At 30.2% G+C, this 26313-nt stretch overlaps 5 protein-coding genes across 6 annotated transcripts; 3 read left to right on the top strand and 2 right to left on the bottom strand.

Annotated features, from left to right (window-relative positions):
* LOC101490976 (lipoamide acyltransferase component of branched-chain alpha-keto acid dehydrogenase complex, mitochondrial) lies at positions 1 to 4153 on the top strand. 2 transcript variants are annotated; one of them, XM_004508141.4, is made up of 8 exons: positions 1 to 572; positions 851 to 994; positions 1504 to 1629; positions 2011 to 2462; positions 2701 to 2948; positions 3123 to 3211; positions 3472 to 3699; positions 3967 to 4153. In XM_004508141.4, the coding sequence occupies exons 1-8, from the start codon at positions 414 to 416 to the stop codon at positions 4078 to 4080; spliced, it is 1560 nt and encodes a 519-aa protein (XP_004508198.1). In that variant the 5' UTR covers positions 1 to 413; the 3' UTR covers positions 4081 to 4153. The 2 variants fall into 2 exon arrangements, with proteins under 2 accessions (XP_004508198.1, XP_012573398.1); XM_012717944.3 differs by lacking the exon at positions 1 to 572 and having other exon boundaries at positions 851 to 981.
* A 951-nt stretch (positions 4154 to 5104) lies between these two features.
* Positions 5105 to 8073, top strand: LOC101491289 (oxaloacetate tautomerase FAHD1, mitochondrial). The gene is made up of 7 exons (XM_004508142.4): positions 5105 to 5241; positions 5345 to 5510; positions 5618 to 5670; positions 6227 to 6289; positions 6641 to 6691; positions 6815 to 6932; positions 7716 to 8073. Exons 1-7 carry the CDS (start codon positions 5134 to 5136, stop codon positions 7826 to 7828), a joined length of 672 nt encoding a protein of 223 aa, XP_004508199.1. The 5' UTR covers positions 5105 to 5133; the 3' UTR covers positions 7829 to 8073.
* Positions 8074 to 8557: 484 nt separating this feature from the next.
* Positions 8558 to 11362, bottom strand: LOC101490647 (epoxide hydrolase 1-like). Its single transcript, XM_004508140.4, has 3 exons — positions 10756 to 11362; positions 9380 to 9621; positions 8558 to 9035 (listed from the first exon to the last, which is right to left on the bottom strand). Exons 1-3 carry the CDS (start codon positions 11338 to 11340, stop codon positions 8789 to 8791), a joined length of 1074 nt encoding a protein of 357 aa, XP_004508197.1. The 5' UTR covers positions 11341 to 11362; the 3' UTR covers positions 8558 to 8788.
* A 4982-nt stretch (positions 11363 to 16344) lies between these two features.
* On the top strand, positions 16345 to 17855 carry LOC101490329 (RING-H2 finger protein ATL2-like). The gene has a single exon (XM_004508139.4). It carries the CDS (start codon positions 16575 to 16577, stop codon positions 17415 to 17417), a length of 843 nt encoding a protein of 280 aa, XP_004508196.1. The 5' UTR covers positions 16345 to 16574; the 3' UTR covers positions 17418 to 17855.
* A 1952-nt stretch (positions 17856 to 19807) lies between these two features.
* Positions 19808 to 21932, bottom strand: LOC101489990 (pectinesterase/pectinesterase inhibitor). The gene is made up of 2 exons (XM_004508138.4): positions 20784 to 21932; positions 19808 to 20699 (listed from the first exon to the last, which is right to left on the bottom strand). Exons 1-2 carry the CDS (start codon positions 21796 to 21798, stop codon positions 19984 to 19986), a joined length of 1731 nt encoding a protein of 576 aa, XP_004508195.1. The 5' UTR covers positions 21799 to 21932; the 3' UTR covers positions 19808 to 19983.
* Positions 21933 to 26313: the final 4381 nt, after the last annotated feature.

Raw genomic sequence — 26313 nt, 5'->3', positions numbered from 1 at the left:
CGAATAAAACATGATAAGATGGATCTAGATCCCCTTTTGCAAAAATGCGTGTAAAACTTTGTTGTAGGTATTTATTGAAGTAGGTGATAAATAAACAAAAAAATTATTCCCAAATTGGTATAAGTTAGGTGGTTATATATTTAATTCAGTCCTTATCCGTCCACCCCATACCATTTTGGAACAAACACTTCATTAATAGCAATCAACAACTTGTCAGCATGCAATCCTCCAAACCCATATCCTCATCTTCAACATTAGTAGTGTGTTTATTTTGGGTTTCTTCTTTCACTTCCAAACGTCTCTTCTATTTTCCAACTTCCCCTCTTTTCACTCTCACTACAACACAAATAAACACACAACTTCAAAGAATAACAAAATAATTCCCCTATTTCTCTCGCTTGATCGTTGCAAAGATGCTGAGCCGCATGATTTTGCAGAGGAGAGCTTTGATCTACGGTCGGAGATTCTTCAATCTCTCTGCTTCTGAGAGTTTCTTTTCTGGGTCTTCCTGTTCTTACCATTCCTCTGCTTCGCGCTCTGTTCTGTTACCTAAAGCTATTTCTCGCATAGATGTGAGTCTTCATAAGCTTACTTTTTAATTAAAATGTTTGTTTCTATTTAAATGCCATTTTCAAAGTTCAATGTAACATTAATTATTGATTTGTCAATATTTATTGCAGAGAGGGAAACATATGATATGAGATAATAACTGATTAAGAACATTATAGGAAAAATATAAATAGTAATATTAAAAGTATCAAACTTTATTGGTTGATGAATTTCATGGGGTTCTTTGAGTTTGACTATTTTTATTTTATTATTTTGCATGTATTGAATTTCTGTTCTGTAGTCCAATTTTAAGCATGTTAAGGGATATTGTCTTTCTGCTCAACATGTTTTGGAGATTTCTGAGGGGAAGATAGTTGAAGTTCCTTTGGCACAGACTGGTGAAGGTATTGCAGAATGTGAACTTCTCAAATGGTATGTCCAAGAGGTCAGTGTAGTAGTCAACTTTTCAAATTTAATGCTTCAATTCACACCAAAAGTAATAAAATGCACAATGAATAATTGATACGGTTACTAGCCACCCGTAGTAATATGAGAAAATATAAGTGATTGAATATAGCCACAAATGACAATGACACTAGAGAAGCCTTGATTCGGAAGTGCCCAAGTTGGTATAATATACTCCATAGATAGAATTTGGCTTATCTAAAGTGAGTAGTTAGTAAAACGAGCAACTCAATAGTTTGATATTGTAACCACCTATGATTGGTTATGCAAGTGCATATAATATTATTGATTTGTTTATCAATAGTTGATATTGCTCGATTTAGAGGAGTTGATCTGTAGGATGTTAATATGACATATCAATCATTCTACGGTTCGTAAGGCCTTATTTTTGGGGGTTTGGTCGGTTGTGCGTAGTTCTGCTATATTCTATTTGATGTATATATTTTTCCAATTAAAGTTTTAGGAATGATTTATTTGTCATATTGGCAGGGGGATTATGTTGATGATTTTCAACCACTCTGTGAAGTTCAAAGTGATAAAGCTACCATAGAAATTACAAGTCGCTACAAAGGAAAAGTTTCTAATGTTCTCCATGCTCCTGGTGACATCGTAAAGGTGAGATAAGAAATCTCATCCTGTTGTTATAATTCAGTAAGACGATGCTTGCACTTACAAATTTAGAATTTATTAGGGTACATTGGTGTGAGAGGAGATGAAAGAAGTTGATTTAAAAATATCTCGTTTCATATTAGAACTGACATTTGATAGAGGTTCAAATGTCCAGCGGATTTTTGCATTCCTTTTGTTCATTAATAACAATTCATTATTTCTGTCGGATATTTTAGACCTAGAGATTAAAAAGTTGGATAGAGATATGCTATATGATAGAACGTTGTGGTGTCGTTTGACTTACATAGCCGGCGGCCCTACTTAGTGAGATAAGGCTTGGTTGTTGTTCTATGGATGTATTTGAGTTTCTTTTGGGTAAAATTTCAGGTTGGAGCAACCCTTTTAAAGATATTAATTGACGAGTCTCCATGTCCTTCAATGGATTTTGGTGACTCAGAAATTGCAAAATCACCTGATTCTGATCAGATAATTGTTAACGAGCCTGCATTTACTACAGTAATTTTTGACGATTCAGAAAATGTAAAACCTCTAGATTCTGATATTGGAAAGGGGAAACAAGCAGGCGCCCTATCGACACCTGCCGTAAGGAGTCTAGCAAAGGAGCATGGTATAAATATAAATGAAGTCTGTGGAACTGGAAAAGATGGAAGGGTTTTAAAAGAAGATGTACTCAATTTTGCAGTCAAAAAGGGAATCACTAAAACTCCCTCTGATGTTTTGAATGCTGATTTTGGAGAACAGCTTCGGGGAAAAGAATTCAGCTGTGATCCGAAAAATATACACGATAGGCCTTTTGAGGACACGATACTTCCCCTGAGGTAAAATTGAATGAAAACATGAATTTGAACCCTTTTACTTTTACTTTTTCGTATGAAATGGCAATTGGCGATGGATATATGCGAGTCATTTATGTTGACTTGTAGAAAAATGTGATGAACTTTAGTGTTGCAATAGTATGGAAGTGTTTTCCTTTACTCTCAGTTGTAGAACGTGAGTTATAAAGAACTTGGTCATGAGAAGGTTAATTATATTTTGTTTCGTTTTTCCTTTTTGTAGGGGATTCCATAGAGCAATGATAAAATCAATGACTCTAGCTGCAAAAGTCCCACATTTTCATTACGTAGACGAGATAAACTGCAATGCCCTAGTGGAGCTTAAGACGGCTTTTCAAAAGAATAATCCTTATCCAGATGTCAAGCACACGTTCCTTCCAATATTAATCAAATCCCTATCAATGGCACTAATCAAGTACCCTTCTGTTAACAGTTGCTTCAAAGAGGATGCATTGGAGCTCATCCTTAAAGGTTTGGTTCTTATACAAAATTGGATGAATGATTGATAATTTTGTTGCCATTACTTGAAACTTAATTGTTTTGAATTTTTGTAGAGTGAATATAAGGTTTCTTTCTCGAGTCAAAATGTGTTCAAGAAAATAGGAGCTATTACCAAATTTGACACAATAGGTTAATTTGATGTAGGTTCGCACAACATCGGAATTGCCATGGCGACACCACACGGTCTAGTTGTGCCGAACATAAAAAATGTTCAGTCTCTTTCCATATTGGAGGTTAGTTTACAATCTTATTATTGTTAAAATATATGCACATCGCTAGTTGTGCTTTGTTAGCCCCTTATGGTTTCGGTTGAAGTAAAGTGCGTGCCCGTTGTCATTGTTTAGCTACAGCACGATTGAAGATGATATAATTCATGAATTAAACTGTGTGCAGGTAGTAGAATGCACATGTGAGAATGATATGTCTTACATGTTTCCTAGAAATAATATTATAGAGCACGTTCTTATCAATCTAATTTTCTTTGTTTATAAAGATAACCAAAGAGCTAGCAAGGTTGCAACAATTGGCTTCAGATAACAAGTTAACTTCTGAGGATATATGTGGTGGGACAATCACTTTGAGCAACATTGGAGCAATTGGTGGAAAGTTTGGTTCCCCGCTTCTGAATCTTCCTGAAGTCTCCATTATTGCCATCGGTCGAATTCAGAAAGTTCCGCAGTTTACCGATGATGGAAATGTTTATCCTGCATCGCTCATGACTGTAAGTCTTGCATATTTAGTTATTTACATTCATAAACTAGATGTATGAATGTCAAAAACCACATTTTAAAAGAAACTACAATAATCTCCAATGATTGTAGTTCATGGCATATCAGTTTTTTTTGTTTCTTTGGGTTAAAAGAAGTACTAAGCTAAACTAGTTGTTGTATATTTATTAATCTAATGTTGTTATTATTTATTATGATTTTTTAGTGGGTTAGAAGATGAAATAACTGCTGCATTATCTGATTCTGTTTTGTGCTTCCAGGTTAATATTGGTGCTGATCACAGAGTGTTGGACGGAGCAACCGTTGCAAGATTTTGCAACGAGTGGAAAAAATTAATTGAAAATCCAGAGTTACTCATGTTGCATTTGAGATGATAAGGGACAATAGCTGAAATTGTAATTTGGACGGTTATTACTTATTCACCATAATAATAAGAGTTTAAACATCCATATGTGTGTGAAATTAGAAAAAGTCATGATAATGTCAAATGTTTTTAATAATGATTCCACGGTTACAGATTATTGACAATTCTTTAAATAGACAGTATATATATATAAAATTGCCATGAAGATACTTGTTAAAAATTAAATTTGTGAATCTATTTCATACAAAAAGTGAAAGAAAACTAAAAGAAAAGAAAGTGAAAATCAAGAAAGAGAATCCAAAATAAGATGATTTTTTTTTTTAATTGTTTAGATAAAAAGAAAGGAAAAGGAACTAAAGTTAATAAGATTATTTTCAATTATTTGATTGAGTAGAAAATAAGAGAAAAGAAAATTAAATATATTGTTAAAATGACAAAACAACCCATAAAAAGATTGTATTCGGTGTCATGAAAGGCAATGACATGAAGGGTCGCAAAACTATATGATTGACCATTGACATATGTTTTTCATCAAAGTAGAGTAATTTTTATTTTTTTATTTTTGATTGTGAAAATATAAAACAATTTTTGATTCATTTTTCTCATCACATATAACACTAAAAGAATACTTGTAGAAAACCACTTTATATCTCCTCTATATGTAATCATAGAAAAAAATATCCACTTTTACATTTATTAAGCATGTTTATTAAGTGCATTTAGTTTTCTTAATTTTATAACAAAAATATATATTTACTAAACTACCCTTTTTATAATGCAATTAAAAATTAAATAATATACTAATATTTTTAAAATAATTTTAATACACATTTATTTGTGTCTCACCTCATCTAAATTTTGTTTCATAAAAAAAATGTTGAGTACAAGTATGCATACATTTATTTTTTTGCTTACTTAGTATTTTCCAACCTCTCTCATTATTAACGAGTAACCAAACAATAGAAAATATTCTGAAAGACGTGTTTTCTCTCTTTTGTTTCATTTTTCTCTTCCAGAAGACTTCGAGACAGTGGAAGAATTGTGGGAGAGCGAGCGCAAGGAAATGTCGACGGCGTCTTGTCAGAAGCTATTTGAATTGGGCACGAAGATCATCGGCGTTGGTAGAAACTATGCCGCTCACGCTAAAGAACTAGGCAACGCTGTACCCAAGGTCACACTCACTCTCTTCATCTTCCTTTTGCAAAACAATCCATTCACTCTTCAAATTTTCAATCTGATATGCGCAGTGTAATTGATTTACTAGCATTTTTCAGTCACCGGTATTATTTCTCAAACCGACGTCGTCTTACTTGAAAAATGGCGGAACAATCCAAATCCCACACAACGAGAGTTCTCTCCATCACGAAGTCGAACTCGCCGTCGTCATCGGAAAGAAAGCTCGTGATGTCCCTGAATCCTCTGCCATGGATTACGTTGCCGGTAAATATAATATTTATAATTCGTTCATTTTTGTGAAATTTCAAGTTTATTCGTTCTCTTCCTTTTACTTGATTCCGTTTTTTTCCTCTGTTGATTGAATATATTAGGTTATGCACTGGCACTGGATATGACTGCCAGGGATCTTCAATCTGCTGCTAAGGTAACTCCAGTCATAGCAGGGTTTAGAAAAAGGATTGGATCAATGGTTGATTTATTGTAAAGCAACCTTACCTTGCATTTGCAACACCACTGTTGTTAAATAGCGGCACTATAATATTGCAGAATTTAAACAAATCACTATTGTTCTATAATTCGCTTGCAGTACAAAAAGTTATCAAATAGCCGCCATAGCACTCAGTTGAATTTGGATAAACTGTTATTTTCTGTGTTCCGTAATTGATAACACTGATTTGCAAGAGTTTTTAGAAAAGGGTTAGACTAGTTGTTGATTTTTTGTAAGCAACCTTACCTTACACTTACAAGAGTTTGATTTCTCAACTCGAGTCTATGTGATGTCTGCCCAAGGAAAAAAAACTGTTTAACAATTGGACTTGAACTACTGGGATGTAAATAAGTATGAAATGGTTTGTGTATTAATTTCCTTTCGTTTTGGGAATGTGTTATACTTTTCTGCTCAGTAATTCTTAAGGTGATTTAGACCTGATATTTTCACGATCTAATACTTGAGATGGTTTATTTTTCCATTTTGTTGTTAGTCTGCAGGTCTTCCGTGGAGTCTGGCAAAAGGCCAAGACACTTTCACACCAATTAGTCCTATTGTAAGAATGTGTATACTATGATGTTTATTATATGCTTAAACTATTTTATAAACGAAATATTAGAGAAATGATTTTACTCTGTCTTGGATCCTAAATTTGTCACCGGTCTTTTGCAAAAAAAATTTTTTTTACTAACTTCCTATGCATACATACATTATATTGTAGGTCTTTAATTCAATTATACCCCTTCTTCTTCTAATTAAAATTGAAATTGAAATTTTTGCAATCAATCAGTCATGGTCCCCCATAGATATTATTGATATGAGAACGCAATTACTTTGCTCATCTACTTATTTTATAAGCTATATTCTTCAAGTGTACTTGTTTTTTTATTTAAAAAATTATATGCAGTTGCCCAAGACAGCAGTGCCAAACCCTGATGATCTAGAATTATGGATAAAGGTTTGAGGTTTTTTTGTACTTTTCCCTTGAATACTTTGTTGTGTTTCTATTGATTATGCATTGCTTCAGAAATGCATTAGATACCTAAACTAATTGAAGAGAGATGGGTTTGCTTTGTTGTAGGTAGATGAAGAAATTCGGCAGAAGGGCTCAACTAAGGACATGATATTCAAAATTCCATTTTTGATTAGCCACATTAGCTCGTTCATGACATTGTTTGAAGGAGATGTCATTCTAACTGGTATTATGTTGATACTTCATTTGCTTATTTGCATTTTTGTTATATATTTTAGATGATGAAAAAATGTCTTCAATAATCTCATTTTGTGTGCTATTTAAACTATCATTTGGGCCATCAAGTGTTGATTTAGTTGGTCGGATCAAGCACCTCGATAAAAAAGATCTTAGGGTTCTCGACCTTGGTTGGTAGACAGTTATCGGTAGGTTATATTATGAGCCTTTGCGAAGACTTATGGCTTGTGCTCTTGCTTCTCCCCAATAAAGTTGAGATCTGTTCATGATTTTTATTTCAATTCAATAACAATGAAGAGATTTCCAACTCTATTGGGGGTGCTCATGCTTGGGGATGGGGCTGGAAATGACTCAAGTTAGCTCTTGTGCCTACTTGGCAGCTCATATCATTATCACTTTATCTAATAATAGTTTTCATGCTCTAATTTAATATGTATTAACATATAATTTAAGTTTTAATTTGATTTATTTATTATTTAACTGATTGTATGTATAATGATTTTACTATTACTATTAAGTTACATCTTCAAGCTTTACCAGTGGACCCTAAAATATTCAATTAATATGAGGTTTGTTATTGATTTATTAAGCTGAAATAGCTTGCGACTTAGGTAAGTTGAATTAAGAAAATAAGTTTGATTTTATACTTAAGTTAGCCGAGCTTCGAGGCTTCCTTGTGGACCTGTTTTGCACTTAAACTGTTTTCTGCATAGAGTTAATATATGCATGCATTGCACGATACCCAGTTAACAATGATTATGATGATGTTCAGGCACTCCCCCAGGTGTTGGCCCTGTGAAAGAAGGTCAAAAAATTACTGCAGGAATTACAGGCCTTGTGGATGTGGAGTTTAATGTTGAAAAAAGAAAAAGTTCTGGAAACTAATCATATATGGGTATCTCTTGCCAAGCAGGAACAAAAGAGGAGTACACCATAAAACTCCTTATTTGCAGTCTGAGTCTGTACAATATTAATCAGTTTGTTTTCTATTCCTAGAACTAGAATCTGGATCTCAGTGGAAGTACCAATTTAAGCAATTTTAAGCACCATGAAAATGATGATAACTATTTGTTACCGTGAAAAATAATTATTATTATGAGCTCAATAAGACACCACCTGATTTATGATGATGGAATAATCAAATCAACAACAGTGATCAGAAGGTTTAATAAGAATTATCATAATTTATCTCATGTATGCTTATAACCACCTTTGAATTGAAATCAATTTTATCTTCAAATCTTCATTTGAGAAAATAATTAGAAGTATATTTTATTTAAAAAGTTATATTATTTTTATATTAAACTTTCTTTTAAATTTTACTGTAAAAATATAAAAAATAAATTACTTTAGAACTGAATAATTTTTATTCTTGTTAAATATCGTATATTTGTTTTGATTCTTACACAAATTTTATTAGTTTTATTTTTATTTTTCAAATTGACTCATAGTCATAAACGCACTGTTTTCAATACAATGTCTTATTGTTCAAATTTTAAATTAATATTACCAAATTATTTGAGTCTTACATAATTTGACATCATTTTTTTACTATTTTAAAAGTATGTGAACTAAAATATGTTTGAGAAACATTCATCATTAGTGGCTTTACCGTCTCTTAAAAATGACATTATTCATTTCACTCTTAAATCTTAAAAAACACGAGCACGAAGAGTTCATAAACATGTACATTGACATTATTGATATCACTCTTAATCAAACACGAGCATGAAGAGTTCATGAACATTCACATGCATCCCATTATGAGAATAAACACTCAGCAAGAACAAAGATGAAGTCAGAGCAGGAACAAAGAGACACATTCCAAATGCACCAAAAAGCAAATTAGAATTTTTTGAAGAAATCGTAGATGTGTTTGTTGATCTCATCAGGCCTTTCTTGATGGATGAAATGCCCTGCCCCTTCAATTACAACGACATCCTCAAGAAGTGGCACATCTCTCTTCATCCCACCTTTGAGAATGTAATCTTTAGCTCCAGGTGCATTATAGGTAAGGTCTTGATCACCCACAATAAACTTCACTGGAACTTTTATTTTAGCACCACTCCATGGAGCAGTGAGCTCCCAGTTTCTACAAATGCAAGGGAAAAGCAGTAAGGTAAATTAGCTAAGTTTAGTTTAAGAAGACTACGAAACCCTGATACAACTATAATTATTGAACATAACACTGAAATTATTAAACAAACATTGAGAATCATTTAAGAAAATAAAAGTGATCCAATGTAATTAATTACATGTGTCGGTGTCGTAATGCGTCGAACACCAGACACGCTTAAAATTTGAAGTATCAATATTGCATGAAAAGGATAATATAAACTACAAAATCTTTACTTGCACAACAACATGCATATTCAAGCAAGCAATGTAATATGTACATTTATTATAGCATGTAGGAGGAGTTGAAGAAAAACTTACAGATCCAGATTTCTGTAGTAATTCAATCCCCCTGTGAAGCCAGTCTTGTCATATTTGGAGGCATAGTAATTACATTCTTCTTCAGAGAGCCATGAGGGCAACACAATAGGAGAATCAATTGGATGTCCAAAACCTTTACCCTTAGGTAGATAAAGTGGACCAGGGTTTCTATATGTGAGAAATTCCTTCAGGACTCTTGCAGTGCCTATCTCAGCAAACTCAGCTTCTATATCACCAGGTTCCTATAATAATGCAGTTAGAGAGGAACAACCACTTAGAATAATATAGCTTTTGAGTACAAAAGAACTATTACACAAATCCAAAAAAATCAACTATGCATTATATATGGGAGGGGATCTAAGTTACTCAAGAAACTCATATCACATCTTACTTTCTTCAAAGTGGTAGCTTAGTGGTTTGAGTTAGGACGTTGAAAGAATATTAAGATAAAGTACACGATTTGATCCATGCTACTAGCAAATTAATTACAACTCCTCTCAACAAATTATCCTCTAACATTTGTCTATAAAAATGTGTGCATAATAATTAATATATATGATGATTTTTTTTGTTTGAAAATGAAGGTATTCCTTCACACAACAGTAAAATTTAGTCTCTCGAGATAACATAGATCTATTTCAGACATTTGACCTCACCTTCCAACTTATGTTTTCCACACATAAAGGGTGAGAACAAAACTCAACCAAAAAGTTGATACAACAAACACAATTTTCTTTTATGCAACAACAAAGACAATTTTTGAATCACTAAACTTTAAGGGTCTTTTTTTTTAGTACCCCCTTTTTGAAAAAAAAACACCAAAATACCCCAATTTGAAAAAAATATACCAAAATGCCCCTTTTTTAAAAAATCAAGTAGGAAGTCGCCATTTGAAACTCGGGCTTCTTAAGGAAGTCGCCATTCCAAATGGCGACTTGTAAGTAAACAAAAAAAAAATGGGGCATTTTGGTATATTTTTTTCAAATGGAGGTATTTGGGTGTTTTTTTTTTAAAAAGAGGGTATTGTAAAAAATAAACCAAACTTTAACGTTATCTATAGAAAATATGCTCAAATTTACTTTTGAGGTAACTGATCCCATCTCATTATAATTATAATAAAGATACCAAAAATATAAATTTTTTATTAAAAAAATAATATTTGAACTTTGAAAGTGTTAAAAACACAAATATCTAAGGTAAAATTTCTACATATCTTATAATAATAATATTAAAAAAAACAGCATAAATATTAATATACTACTAGTGGACCATAAACAGAATTACAGAACTAACTGAATGAAACAGTTAGAAGGAAACCAAAAAATAACAAACAGAACAAGTAAATCTAAAGAACACAAAAAAAAAATAGAACAAACCTGAAATCTGGAAATATAGTAATCATTACCATACACAGCTCTAAGAGTCTCAAGCGGTTTTCTTTTAGGATTTCTTGGAGTAAAAGAAACACTCAAATTAACAACAGCCTTAATTCTTTCAGGACGATAAAGACAAAGAGACCAAGCAATCATAGCACCCCAATCATGACCAACTACAAACACCTTGTCTTCATCACCGGCAACGGCGTCAAGAACTCCGATGAGGTCACCGACGACATGGAGACTCGTGTAGGATGTCGGCGATGCCGGTACATCGGTGTCGCCGAATCCGCGGAGGTCAGGTGCTATACAGCGGTAACCGAGGGAAGCTAGAGCTGTGATCTGGTGACGCCAGGAGTACCATAAGTCGGGGAAGCCATGGATGAAGAGGATTAGTGGACTTTGGGAAGTGCCTTTTTCAGCTATGTGTATGTTTATGCCATTGACGATTACCGTTTTGTGTTGTAACTCTTCGAATTCCATGTCTCTTTGTGTTGTTGTTGAGTGGTGGAAAATGTTTATGAGACTGCTTGTCGCTTTGTTGGTTAACAATAACGTGGTTAACTTTGAAAATAGTGTACCCATAACATGGAGAACATGGGAAATTGACCTGTTCTGTGAGGTTACCGTTATCAAAACTATAATTGGAAAAAATCAGAGTACACGTGTAAAATTAATCTATAAAGTAATTAATTTAAAAATAATTAAATATGAATAAATGATGTATTCTTCGTTGAAAATATTTACTTATCCTAAAAAAGATTGATGGACACTCAATCATTTTTTCATATATTAAATGAGAAAAAATTAATATATAAAAATAATAAATTAATGATGTGATAGAAAAATAAATAATAAAGATAAAAAAAATGTATAGAGATTGTAAATATATCATTGTTATTTAATAAACAACAGAACTTTAGGTAAATAAATTGTCACATTGACCTTTATACCCCTCAACTATTTATTTAGCATTAGTTGCACATAACTTTTACGGTGAATCTCTCTTTTACACTCAAAAGAGTTTAACGGTAATCATTGATGCAAAGCGTGTGAATATAAAAATATTACTATATTTCTGAAAAGTGTTTTTTCATGAAAAATAAAAAAGTTATTAAAAATATAATTATTATTAATTAAGAGATATTTTATAAATAATATCACTGAATTGAGTGAAAATAGTTAAATATACATATATTTAAGATTACTAAATATGAATATTTTTTATATAATATAATATCAAAGGTAGTGTTTGAGAAAAAGATGCAACATCTAATTAATTAGTCATCTTTCAAATAGAAGTTGTATTTTTCTTTTCTTGCATAAGATAAGCTAAATTAATCATAATATCTTTTTTTAACGATCAAAATAGTTTTGTACTCTATCTTAAGATTAAGATTATGCTTCTTTGTGAGAAGAAATTGAAGAGTGTAAGAAGAGAAAAAGATGAGAGAAATATAATAAATTTAATGTATTGTTTGATATAAAATAAATATATAAAAAATAAAAGAGAAAGTAATATGTTTGTCTCTTTTATTTGGTTTGGTTGAATAGAAAGTAGGAAGAAAGATGTTATTATTTTAAAAAAGATGGAAAAAAATACCCTTAAACATAAAGGTCAATCTATACTGTTATATATATTAAATGAAGCAATGAAATTGCTTAATTTTTCAATTGTGTAAACCTAATTTATTAGTCTAAGTTAATTTAATTTATTATTTGATCAATTAAATCATTTAATATGTATTTAGTTTTTTACGGTTTAATTAATTATAAATTTAGTAAATTATTGATTTATAATGATTCAATTAAATTTTTTTTTGTCAATTAACTTATTTATAAACCTACATGCAAATAGATTGGTACACAATGAGTGTTTATGAATATGGATAAAGTTGTAAACGATCATTTAAACAAATTTAATCTACATGTTGATCAACAAATTCAACTTGCATTTTGACGTAACAATTCAATTCATATTTTGACTATTAATGTATAGTTAATTGTTTAATTATATTTAAAAATTTATTGCTAATTTAACTAATTTATTATATTTATGAATGTATTTTAAGTATTAAATAATATATTAATATAGAATTTTATTATTTTTAAGATAATCAAATATTTAAATTTAATTATATTTAAAAAAAAATCTTTATTACCTGCAAATTCAACTTAACTTATACAAGATAATTTGAATTTAATGTAAAAATCATAGATTAAAAACTGAATCAGCTCAAACGAAACTAATCTGATTCGAATATCAAATTTAATTAAAAAGAACCAACATGTGTCCAGTTAAAAACAACCGCTATGCATGCTACACGCCACGGTGCCTTTTCGCGTGGCTTTGTGGTTTTTTTTATTTTTATTTTTATTCAAAGCTTTGTTAACTATCGATGAGTTATTCTTTTTGCATAAGATAACGCAGAATAAAGGGAGCATAAAGTGTAAACTCCTTTGCTTATTGCTTTTGCTTCCTTGATTAACTTAACGAGTAAAAGCATAATTACTTAATGTTCCTTGAGTGTTGCTTTTGCATTTGTGGCATTTGGTCATTCATATCCAGCTTGCATTTTGTCGGACATATACCCCACACCACCCTTGTCAAGTGTGTGAAATATCAAATCGCCCTATCACCTAATGAAATTTCGTAGTACGAGTGACTTTATCTTGCATTTTAGTCAATATATAATATACGTGTGCACTATTACTTACATTAAAAATAAAGTACTTTGTGCATTCGAAGAAAGAGCCCAACCCATAGGTGCCCCTTCTAAATCTACGTCACTTACTTGTCAGATCTATCATTTTATTATCATTTTTTCTTATAATGTCAAATGAGTGTTTAGTTGTCCACCAAACATTTCTATTAATTATATGTCTATAATTTAAATCATAGTTATTGCTCCATCTATTTTGGAGCTGAGCTTGTCTAGTTGTCTATCAAATATACGATTCTTTTGTGATTTTTTATTTTTTCTTTTTTCATAAGAGTTTTTTTTTTATTTTTTCAACTGTATTAATTTTTTTTTATATAAAATTACTCTTAGCTATGTTATATAGTTTTTAAATTTGTAATAAATATTATAATAAAATTATAAATGAATTTGTTAATAATAAATTAATAAACCAATTTGAATTACCAATAAATTTAATACTATAATTTTTTTTTTAATTTTACTGATTTAATCAACTACATATTATATACATGGAGAGTATGGAGAGAGGTAGTATGACTCTACATCATCGAGGATTGGTTGTATAATAATCGATTTTAGAGATATGAGTTCATTATTGGATAAAAAAGTAGCCCTACGGCCCAACCAGCTATTCTTGGTAGTGTGCAATGTGCATAGTGTCTTGTGGACCACTTTTCAAGTACAGTCCGCACCAAGTTATAAAAAAAATAAAAAAAATCATTTTGTATCTCTACTGTTATATACTTATATTTATACTCCACAATATTTTTAAATACCAACTTTACCTTTAAAAATATTTTATTATTTTACAAATATAAATTCACTTTTTTTTTATCATTTAAATATATATTCTGATACATAAAAAATTTATGAACACTATAGAAAAACTTTTTATAAAATTCATATTACATAAGGTTGAAAAGGTGTATATTCATAAATACGTAATTTCAAGTTTTTTATAATTTTTTTTTTATATTTTCTGGTAATTAGGTATGTTTTAGAAATATAAAAAAAAATCTATAATTTTAAAAAACTTCAAATTAGTTTTAAAGTAAAAATATCTATATCAAAAAATTTAAAAACAGATTTTCACAATATAAATTATATATTAATAAATTTGAAAAACATTTTCTCATAAAATAAAAAAATTGATTGTATCAGAAAACTGAAATAATATTGTAGTAGAAAATAACAACTCTTAATATATATATATATATATATATATATATATATAAATAAATAAAGATAAATATAACACACTTGTTCATATAGAAGTCTAATAGGGAATACGTGATATGATTTAGAAATAAAAGAAAAAGAATAAAGAGCCAATTAGGCCCATGTTTAATCAACTTTAATAATCTCGCACGCATACCGTTTCACAAATATCCATTTTAGTTTCTTTAATACGTACACATAATACTTTTTTTTTCTTTTTTCTGAAAGAATACACATAATACTTGATCTCTTGGATTTTATGCTTGAGTTTATTTTATTTTATTTTGCTATACCCTTAAATTATAATATTATAAGTCATTATTTTCATGATGCACTTACTTACAATAATAAAAGAAAATGATATGCTATAAACTTATAAATTATTTAAATTCATTTATAAAAACCACTATAAAATATAAATTCTTAAAATAATTATTATTAAATAGCATTTATATCTTGTAAACTTATTTTTTGCATTACCAAGCAGAGTCTAAATCACATACATTTTCCTCCGAACTTCCATTCCCATCACCAAACCACCACTCGATTTTTTCTCCCATCGAAACCCACCCCATTCCGCTTTTTTACTTTACCACAAATAGTTGTATCCTGTCCCTCTAAAATGAAACATTAACATAAATAAATAATAGTTAAAAAATTAATATATTTAATTAAAAATTTAATTCAAAATACATCATTTTTTTAATATTACTTTTACCTATATTTTATTATAGGGAGAATAATTTTACATTCACTTATGTTCAACTATAAAGTTAGAGATTTTTCTAGCGAAAATACAATTAGTTAACTCTAAATTATAATTAGGATACAAAGTTTACCAATACAAAGAATATTATTAGTACAATAAAAAAATCAAAATTCATTAATTAAAATATTCGTAAATTACAATAGGAAAACGGAAAATAAGACAGTTCATAGCCACGTGGATGATAAAAGATGCATTTTTATATTTCAAAAACACTAAACAAATTATGAAAATTCTCTTTGGAACACATGCTTCTTTACACTGTTGACTGTTGACTCTCCTTCATTTTTTCCTAATTTATTATTCTTAAATATAATTTCATATATATATATATATATATATCTTATTATTTGAAAAATTTATATATATATTTGTTATCAGTATATTCTATCAATATTAAATTAAACATTTAGATGATGATTTATTATATTTTGGTTTTTAAGACTTAAAGAATAAATAAATAGATTTAGGATAACATATACTTTTAAATATAAAATTATATATCATGAATTAATTTAGAGTTTTAAATATAGATTGGTCGATAGTAGTTATGTGATTGAATTATTAATTCATTGGTTTTATCAGGTGAAATTTGTTGGAATGCTTATCATAAGCGTAGAGTTAGAAGACCCAAAAACAATGTTAAGTCAAAGAAGTTGAGTTAGCGTGGAATTCCAGCAGAAGCATTAATAGAGTCAATAAAACGTATTAACTGGGTTATAATCACTGAACCGATCGCATTAAGGATGCAAGCAACCATTGACCATGTCCTGATCAGCACAACCACAATTTCATTCCACTCACCGCCAACTTATATTGGAAAACTGTAGGTGGACTCAGCACAAGAAACCATAACATTTCAAACACGATGATATAATTAAACCAAACAAAAACTTAATGTAGTAAATTCAAATTCCACTTGAGAACAAAGGGCATAAACGACATTTCATTTATACCGCGTAAACAGTAAGATTAATACCTGTTCCCAAAACAAGAGATTAAGGAATTGATGAAGGACAGTAACAGCAACTGCAACTACAAAGATAAATAAACTCACTACCAACAATTCACAAATCCAACATTATTTTATTAATTATACATTTATTCTATCTCTAAACCTTAGAAAGAGAGACATGAGTCAAATTCTTAATTTGAACATGGAAAACGAAAGCGGAACTAACAACTACGCACGAAGCGGTAAGATAATGCTAACCGCCATTATTATTCTCTTCATCGTTATCATCATAATGATCTTTCTCCATATCCTAATTCGATGGTACCTTCTACGTGCTCGCAGCCGGCAACAACTCCGCCGGTCCCGTCACTTTCGACGTCAACCGTTCGTCTTTTATGTAGACCCCGACGCCCCTTCCCAACTGATTTCCGCCGTCTCTCGCGGCCTTGATGCTGCCGTGATCTCCTCTCTTCCGACCTTCAACTTTTCACCCAAGTCACAGGCGGTGGAATGTGCGGTTTGTTTGTCGGAGTTTGAGGAAGGTGAAACGGGTCGGGTTTTACCCAAATGTAACCATAGTTTTCACATTGATTGTATTGATATGTGGTTTCAGTCTCACTCTACTTGTCCACTTTGTAGAGCACCTGTGGAGCCTCCACCGGTTCAAGTGACCCGATCCGAAGTGACAGTTTCAGTGTGTGAACCGGAACCGCTTCCGGGTTCGAGTTATGGTGAAGAGGTGAATCGGTCTGAACCGGGTTTTTCTTCTTCCTCTTGTTCTATTGAGAAGCAGTCTTCGTTTACGGACGTGGTTATTGAGATTCCGGGAAGGAGCGAAGTCGAATCGGGTTGTGATTCGCCGTCGTCGTTTCGATCGCCGATGAGTCGGGTGATGTCGTTAACGAGAATTCTTAGCAGAGAGAGGAAACCAAGCGTTTCTCCTTCGTCAGATTGTGTCGCGGTAAACGATTCAGTGATTGAGTTAGAATCAGAAAGAGGTGGAAGGGACGAGACTCAGTGAGTTGAATGATAACGGTATTTGGAGTTGACTCGGAGTGGATGGATTGTGTGGTGACGTGGCGCTCTTATTATGCGCTGGCGGCAGTAGCGGCGTGTTTGAGTGGCATGGCATTGTGTTTGTTGGTGATCCTTCGCTGGCCTTACACGTCACTTATTACAAATATATTTTCAGAAAAATATACTAGTTTATTGTGGGCGTCGACTGAGTTGAGTTAGACATAATACAAAATTATTTATTTTTGGTAAACTTATTTTATTATTATAGTTTTTTTTTTCTCAAAAGTATTATACTTTTATATTGATTTAAGATACCAGAACAAAAATATGTATAGATTCAACTGTAGGAGATGTATACACACCTAAATTAATAAAGAAATAGAAAATATAAATTAAAAAGTGTAATTCATTGACCGGAACTATAAATTTAGAGTTCGAATCATTCCAATTATATTAATTAATTATTTATTTATATAATATCAAAAATAATTGAGAAATATTTTATTTATTTATATAATATAAAAAATATAATTGAAAAATATTTCAATTGTGAGTATATTTCACATTAGATATGATATCCGAACTTAGATTTATTATTTTATAGGAGTTTTATAATTCTACTATTTTGGAGGAGTTTAATAATTTATTGTCTGAGATTCAACCCCTTAATTATTCATATCTTATTTAACTATAACAGTGTAAATATTTTATATTATTAATATTGTATATCGTAATAATAAAAATAAGTATTAAAAATGTTCTAATACTTTTTTCGAGTTAAGAAAATTTTCTAATATATTTTTTTTTTTTGACTTTCTGATAAAAAAGTATATATAAATTGGACCACCATTTATAATATTTAATATGAAAATTAGCTTCTCAAAAACACAAAAAAGTTACTTTTATTTGTTTACTTTTAGTGTGATTCGTATATGGAAATTAGGAAAGCTATCATTATTTTTGTATATATAGTAATTATTTATATAGATTGATTTACAAAATTTAATTTATATACATGTATAAAAAAAGTTTATATTGTTAGTCAACCACAAATATAGTATCATTAAAAATGATTGAATTTAACTATCACAATTATAAATTGTTGTGATTTGTTTATTGTATTTTTCTTTTTTTTTTTTACATTTACATACAAATTAATTAACCTTTATCCTAAAACGGTAGCTCTAGTCCGTGTGCGGTAGATGTGTATACACTAATTAAATAATTCTTAAGTTATTGACTTTAGTCAATGGTATCTCTAAGTGTTGATTTGTTTATATTATTGATTCTCTTGGATGATAGAGAGTAGTTTCGTGTAAATTGTATATATTTACTTATTCTGTAGCATTTCTTATACTATTAAGGAATTTTTAATATAATTTTTAGTTATCAGAAAAAAGAGTATATCTATAAATATGTGTCTATGTGCATGCGCGCTCGTGTGTTTTCTAAAATGAATGATATTATAATCATATGTATGCATAAAAACATAAAAATAAAATCATATATAAATATTACAATTTTAAGTGAATTAATGAAAACTAAAATAAACAAAATAATATGAAAAGAGTTATCAAACACGGCATAAATGACAATTAAATTATTGAGTTCAAATGGATAATTAAAACAAAAAACACATGACGTAAAAGAACTTTCATTATGTTAAAATGCACAAAGCAAAATAAATAAATTTTAAATTACTTATGAAATAATTCAATAAGAAAAAAATGGAGCATGATTTCAAATAATTTATCATTAGATATCATATCCATAAATACTATAGGGGATGAGAGTTTTCAATGAAATTATCTTAATTTAAATTTAAAATGATTGAATTATATTAAAATAAATTAAAACAAATCACATAAAAATAAAATTAGAAGTCAAGAAAAATAATGAGAATGATGAATAGAACAGGATTAAAGATGCTTAGTTTGTTGAGATTTTTTTAAAATAAAATAAAAGTAATTATTTTACCATAGCAATATTACTTTATATGTGTTTAGTATTTATACAGATTTGGTTGACTATCAATTAAATAAATATATCTTAAATTTAAAATTCATAATAATTAAATTATATCGATATAAAAAAAAATAGAAAAAATAAATAAAAGGATATATAAGTGAGGTGTTTGATGGATAGAATAAAAGTAAAGATTTACTGCATAGTTTGTTGAAATATTTTTGTTAGTGACATGTAAACATAAAAATCTTACTTATTGATTATGTTATTCATAAAACGCGTAGAATTAAAGAAAGAAGCCGTATAGATTGCATTCGGAAGCAATATAATAAAATTGATATGTAGCTAACAATAAGTGTGATATTAAAATGAGAATTCAGCAACCACAATCGGTCATTGAGAATTCTCCGAAGCACAAAACTAACTGTATGAAAAATCAAAGGGAGAAACTTAATTAACAACAAACACCATTACATACTGCATGACTTTCCTTTGATTAAAGACATAATGTCAAAACGGTTAGGATTCAAGCATGAACAAATGCATGCAGAGGGATGGCTACATAGACTATATAGTATTTTATAAAACAGGGGTAGTCTCTGTCCTTAAGCAGAGGCAATTGGGCCTATTGAATAAGGTACTCCAGATTGAACAATCCAAGCATCACGTTGAGTTGAGTTAACAAGTTCAAAAAACTTTTCTGGATAATAATTAACAGCTTCATTTGCAGCAATGGTTTTAACATTTGGCCATTTAACTCTATGTTCAGTGTTAGCACCTAGTCCTTTGTTATTGTATTCATAGTAAGTGCATGTCTCTTTGTTAGCACTTCCCATCCATGCCATGTAACCTTCTGGTAGAAATATATCATCTATAACTGAGTCCATGATAACTACCTTGGAGTATTCTCTCCATGGTCTACCCAAATATGATATCTTGGGCTTCAAGGCAACAACATCAGGTTCTCCTGTGAAGTGGCAGTTCTGGAAAACTAGGGCAGTTGGACTGTCTACTTTCGTCCTTCCACCAGCTGTCACCATGCATTGTTGGTTTTCCATTGGCTTCTTCACTATCAGTTTGCAGTTTTGGAAAACTCCAGCTGCATCACCAAAGATGAAATCAATGGTTCCAGACACAGTGCAGTCACGGTAGAATTGTCTTTTTGATTGTGTGTACAATGTGTCTTGGAAACCATCCATTTGACAGTTGTAGAACACTGCTTTGTCTGCTGTAACACGGAGTGCTACTGCTTGATGCTTCTCGGCTCCTGCTGAGTTCTCGAATCCGACGTTGATGGCCATGAAATCGGCAGCGTTGATACCTGTCAATCAATAAACAATTCCATCAAAATGTTTCTTACTCGATGTTAATAAAAAAAAGTATCTGAAAAGTTGATGTATCTTACTGAATGTTGCGGTGTTGTAAGTCTGGACACCATCAACGTAGTTTTTGTTACCAGTGAATATGGTCTTTGTGGGACCATCACCAATAATATGAACATGGCTCTTGTGTTTATCCAAAGCAACATACTCATTGTAGACACCAGCCTTAACATAAATAACAAAAGGAATTTTGTTCTTTTTAGGAACAAGTTCAAGTGCCTCATTTAGTGTTTTAAATTGTCCACTACCATCTTGAGCGACTATTACATTAGGCGTAACATCATGAGGAGCTTCTAGAAGCCTCCTTTGACTTTGACCAACCCATGAAGGAATGCCATCCTCAGACAAAAGCTTCCTACTCATAGCACTTGTAAGAGAACTCAAATTAAGACCCTTAACAAATCCTGCAACACCATTAACTATATCCATAGCATTGTTACTTAGCTCTAGTGATGCATTAAGAACCTTAGCCATTGTTTGTCCTGCTTCTGTTGTTGTGTTTTCAAACCCATCTAAACATGTTCGTTGATGAGAAAGTGTACCTGCTATCCAAATCTTGATATCATAAGCATATTCATCAATTTTGCTAAGTTCAAATCTATCCAAAGTGTGAATAGATTGATGAATATCATCAACAGCATAACCAAGGACTTCTTTGCAAATATCCATGGCTTGTTTTGTCATGTTATCAGTGGCTAATTCATTGTAAAGTGTTGAGTTGTGGATTTTGCTTAAGAGTTCTTCAGCGGTTGCATTGAAAGCTGCTATCACCAATGTTTTCATGTCAGTGGTTTCTGATGAAACATTTGCAAGACTCTTTTCACACGTTTGTTTGTACTCTGCTGAATCACAGATAACTTTAACATTCTTTTGTGATGTTGCTAATTGGTTGTCGCCGCCTGATTCGCCGCTAATTTCGTCGGTGGTTGATACGCCGACGGCCACAGCGGCTACCATGGCGACAAGTAAGATTGAAGATAAACCAACAACGGCGTACTTCTTCTTCTTCTCATGCTGACTGTTATCAAATTCAGCCATCCCTAAGATTTTAAAATAAGAATTTTTTTTATTATATTATGATAAGTTCTTTTTGTTTTTGTGTGTTTGATCAAAATGTTAGCCCTCTAGGCAGTGTTTTTTCCAATGCCCGGGGCCACTTATTATTTGATTCTGGATTGTGTTTTCATGTATAATGCCTATTTATACAAATTACTTTTCTAAAAATAACATTTCTTTGTCTTGTTAAATGAAAGGTGGGTAATTCATTTCTCTAAACTTGGCATATGCTACATTAACCAAAAGTTTGTTGTTGACTAATTTTGATCCATATAATTTTGAGCAAACCATGGCCTAATGGTACATAATTTAGAGGAGCTCCTTGAATTATGGAATTATAAAGGGTTAATATCAAAATGGGGAAAATGGAGCTTGGGATTTGTTTTCATCCATGGCCTTTGGATCAATATTACTTTTGGGTAAATATTAATAAGCATGAAATTCAATTATACATGATCCATTTTTGTACACAATCAAAATTGTCTTAGCGCGAGTAAGATGTAGGTGATACCATAAAATCAAACAATCAAATATTCAAATCCTTTTATAAACACACGTTTCAGAACAGAGCAATTAGAAGTGGGATAATAGAGTAGAAAATAATATGTATATAACTATATAATATGTATTTCGTTTAATGACTATCTATAATTAATTCTTAATCTAGTGAGTAGTGATTACTGCGAGGGATCGCACATATTTCAAATTTTAAGGGAATCAATTTATTATTTATTATTATTTTTATATGTAACAAAATAATATAAAAAAATGTAGTGTAATATAGTTTGACTATAACTATAATCCGTATTTTGTATTTTTGGTTACTTTTGTTCCTCTTTTATTCTAATATATGTAAAATAAGAAATAATTAATTCATCGGAATGTATTTCTTTGGTTCTTTAATTTGGTTGTTTTAGTTTACATTTTTTAGTAATGCATTGATTTTTTCCTTTTCGTTGGAAAGAAGAAAATCATTTTTTTTTTATGTCTTTTGGCTATTTCTTTGTCCACTGTAGAACTTATAGTCAATAATTTTTGGCATACTCCATTTAAAAAAGATGAACTTATAGTTGAACTTATGTTATTTGGCTCTTATCAACACATCATCCTTCAAATTGTAAACTTTGAAAAAAGTTTATTTTAAAGATAATGTGCATTACTTAATTATTTTTTGTTCTTATGAAATGGTAAAAATGATCAATTCTATTTTTCTGTTGTTTTACTGGGATGGTCCTATTTACTACTGAATTTTTCTCAATTAGATTAAAAATTATTTTTCACGAATCAACTACAATAATAATATTCTCTGTATAAATGATATATAAAATTCTGGCAAAATTTACATTACAATAATAATATTTTAATGTATAAATCATACATAAAACAAATATTTGTTATTTATTAGATACATTATTTTCCTCTTATATTGGCTTATTAGAATATACAAAATTTATTCATTTTACATTTATACACATTAATTTGATCACATTTCGTTAGAAAGTTGATACTACAATCTCCATAAAGGCATTGCTATTTTTTAAGGGTCCTTGGCTATATCTAAATACAATTATTTAAAATTTTGTTTAGACAACCATTAAATTCAAGTATTGTTTGAAAGTCATTCACACCACTTATACTTTAAACCACAACAACTTATACAAAATATACTGTATACTAAAACTTCTATTTGTAAGCACTTATAAAGTTTAAATTGAAAATTGAAAATTGAAAATTTCATACACATTGTTTACAAAAACTTTTTCAAAGTTTATAGTTAAATTTTAGGTGTTATAATCTAATTGTTCCATGAGTATGTATGGGATTCCAATGATCCTTGTATTAAGATTTAATGGTGAGTAAAAATAGACGAGGTATTTTCTGAATATTGCTTTTGATTGTTGCATTTTCCACAACGTAAGAAACAGATCAAAATATTGTGTATTAATTATCATCCCTTTCTATTATAACAAAAAAAAAATGAAATTTTAAAAAATTGTGTTTTTATTGGATATTTGAAAGCATTTGTACTGGGATCTTCAGATAAATAGTTGAAGTATTTTAAAATTATCTTAAGAGTGTAATATTAGTATTATTACTTATTTTGGTTGGTTAATTTACTCAAAGCAAAAAACTTATTTTGGCCCAAGAACAAGAAAAGCAGAAAAACTTTAGACAAATGTTATAATGTTTCATTTTATTTGAAAAGCATTTATATTGGAGAAAATTCTAAGGTGCCGTGTACCTTGTTTAAAATAATTTAAATTTAAACCACAGTCAACAATAATTTCATAAATATAATTTAATACTTCTTTTGTCTCAATATTCAAAAAAATAACTTAAATAATATTAATTTAATAAATTAAGTTTTGACAAATACATTCATTTTATTTTCATTAAATTAACTTAATGTATAATATCTATCGTAGCATTCTACAAAGATATACAAGTAATTCAATTATTTTAAATTTAGTTTAAAAGTCTAATAAAATTATTATTTATTTTGATCGGTTAATCTACATAATAAAAATATAAGTAATTTTTTGCTCTTTTTAAACAGTTTATAACCATTACAAAAATAAATAAATAAAATCAATTTTTAATATTTCTTAATTAATGTTTTAACACTTTATAATGTGGCATTCACTTGATAAAAAACACGTGGCATCTTTTTTCTCTCTTTTTTTGTTTGTTTTGTTTTTTTATTTATAATTTCAATAAACGAATCACATTGACCGTAACTCCATCACGTTTTTCTGTTTTCTTTGTGGTCAATAACCTTTCTCTTTTTTCTGAACTAATTTGAGGAGTTTTATACCAGGCACCCCCCACTTTGACCTGCCACCCCCCCACTATTTTTTAAAGACTAAAATACCCTTTTGTAAAACAGGCGGGATGCACTGAATACGACCAAATTGTCGAAGACATCGCTCCGGCAAATATGGGACTGAGACTCCACCACATCGAAGATAACCAGAGAACATCGAAATATCTTCAAACGGATGATTAGCTCGATCATCATCGTATGGTGTAAACAGTACATCATCAAGCAACAAAGCATCAAGTCTCTGCCGATAGGTCACTAATCCACCTTCAACAGCATGTTTTGCAATCCACCTACATGCTCTTGGAAGATGTGCAGGAACCGCACCTCTATCGCCCCGCTTACAGATCCTAGGGAAGTGTTCGTAGATCCAGCACTGCAACATAAGTAACATAATACAACTTAATTTAAATACATAAGTAAAATAATACAACTTAATAAATAAAATAATTAAATAAATGTCAATACCCGTAAAAGGGTCATGTAACCTCCTAACTGTCGAGTGTCGTGGACAGCCCCATCTCCCATGTTATCATACAGGAAAACCAATGCCGCGGCAGCCCACGAATAGTGTCGACAACGAGCTAAATCAATAAATAAACTAATGTATTTCGCCTCCACACGCGTATGCGTTTTATCGGCGAAAATGGTGCTGCCAACTAAGTGCAATAGATACGCTCTAGCCGCACACTCAAACTGATTAGTTTGAATGAGACGACTATATAAGTCACGCAGCCACTGCAATCTATATTGGGCACATTTATTAAAATTAATCTCAGCTAGAGATTCATCCCAAGTTGCACCTAAGTACTCATGTGCAGCTCTAGCAGCATTATTAGTACTCATATTCACAGGTGCATCAAAAAATTTACCATTCGGTGATATGTGAAGGAGAGTAGCTACGTCGTCTAAAGTAATGGTCATCTCTCCAAATGGCAAATGAAATGAGCTGGTCTCCCTGTGCCATCTTTCAATAAATGCCGAGACGAGACCAGCATCAACCATAGTGAGGTAGGCCGAAGAAAGAGGTAGCAGCCCAGATTCCCGAATCCAACGCTCTACAGGATGTGGCACAGGAACTTCAGAAAACTTCTTCAACTTCAATCCATGAGTAATGACCTTTAACGGTCCACGATCCTGCGAGTAATTACAAAGTAATTAATTAATTAAATAACATTAAACAAATAATTGAATAAATAAATTTAAATAAACAATTAATTAAATAAATAATTCAATAAATATATTTAAATAAACAATTACTTAAATCAACTTAAACAACTAATTGAATAAATAAATTTAAACAAACAACAAATTAAATAAACTTAATTAAATAACCTTAAACAAATATTTGAATAAAATAAATTTAAATCAACTTAAACAAATATTTGAATAAATAAATTTAAATAAATTTAACTAAACAATTAATTATATATAAATTTAACTAAACAATTAATTATATATAAATTTAACTAAACAATTAATTATATATAAATTTAACTAAACAATTAATTATATATAAATTTAACTAAACAATTAATTAAATAAACTTAATTTAATAATTAAATATATAAATTTAAATAAACAATTAAATATATAATTGAATAAATATATTTCAATAAACACTTGAATTAAATAGACTTAAAATGCCTCAAATTGAAATATACCTCTCCTTCCCA

Source organism: Cicer arietinum, chromosome 7, assembly GCF_000331145.2.
Source record: "Cicer arietinum cultivar CDC Frontier isolate Library 1 chromosome 7, Cicar.CDCFrontier_v2.0, whole genome shotgun sequence".
NCBI lineage: Eukaryota > Viridiplantae > Streptophyta > Magnoliopsida > Fabales > Fabaceae > Cicer > Cicer arietinum.
This window is presented reverse-complemented; position numbering and strand designations above follow the sequence as displayed.

Coding starts and splice junctions, on each gene's coding strand:
- LOC101490976 (XM_004508141.4), top strand. CDS start 414: ATGCTGAGCCGCATGATTTTGCAGAGGAGAGCTTTGATCTACGGTCGG. Junction 573..850: donor AAGCTATTTCTCGCATAGAT/GTGAGTCTTCAT, acceptor TCTGTTCTGTAG/TCCAATTTTAAGCATGTTAA. Junction 3,700..3,966: donor ATCCTGCATCGCTCATGACT/GTAAGTCTTGCA, acceptor TTGTGCTTCCAG/GTTAATATTGGTGCTGATCA.
- LOC101491289 (XM_004508142.4), top strand. CDS start 5,134: ATGTCGACGGCGTCTTGTCAGAAGCTATTTGAATTGGGCACGAAGATC. Junction 6,290..6,640: donor TCACACCAATTAGTCCTATT/GTAAGAATGTGT, acceptor AATTATATGCAG/TTGCCCAAGACAGCAGTGCC. Junction 6,692..6,814: donor ATCTAGAATTATGGATAAAG/GTTTGAGGTTTT, acceptor GCTTTGTTGTAG/GTAGATGAAGAAATTCGGCA.
- LOC101490647 (XM_004508140.4), bottom strand. CDS start 11,340: ATGGGTACACTATTTTCAAAGTTAACCACGTTATTGTTAACCAACAAA. Junction 9,622..10,755: donor ACTATATTTCCAGATTTCAG/GTTTGTTCTATT, acceptor GCATTATTATAG/GAACCTGGTGATATAGAAGC. Junction 9,036..9,379: donor TACTACAGAAATCTGGATCT/GTAAGTTTTTCT, acceptor TTGCATTTGTAG/AAACTGGGAGCTCACTGCTC.
- LOC101490329 (XM_004508139.4), top strand. CDS start 16,575: ATGAGTCAAATTCTTAATTTGAACATGGAAAACGAAAGCGGAACTAAC.
- LOC101489990 (XM_004508138.4), bottom strand. CDS start 21,798: ATGGCTGAATTTGATAACAGTCAGCATGAGAAGAAGAAGAAGTACGCC. Junction 20,700..20,783: donor TTACAACACCGCAACATTCA/GTAAGATACATC, acceptor ATTGATTGACAG/GTATCAACGCTGCCGATTTC.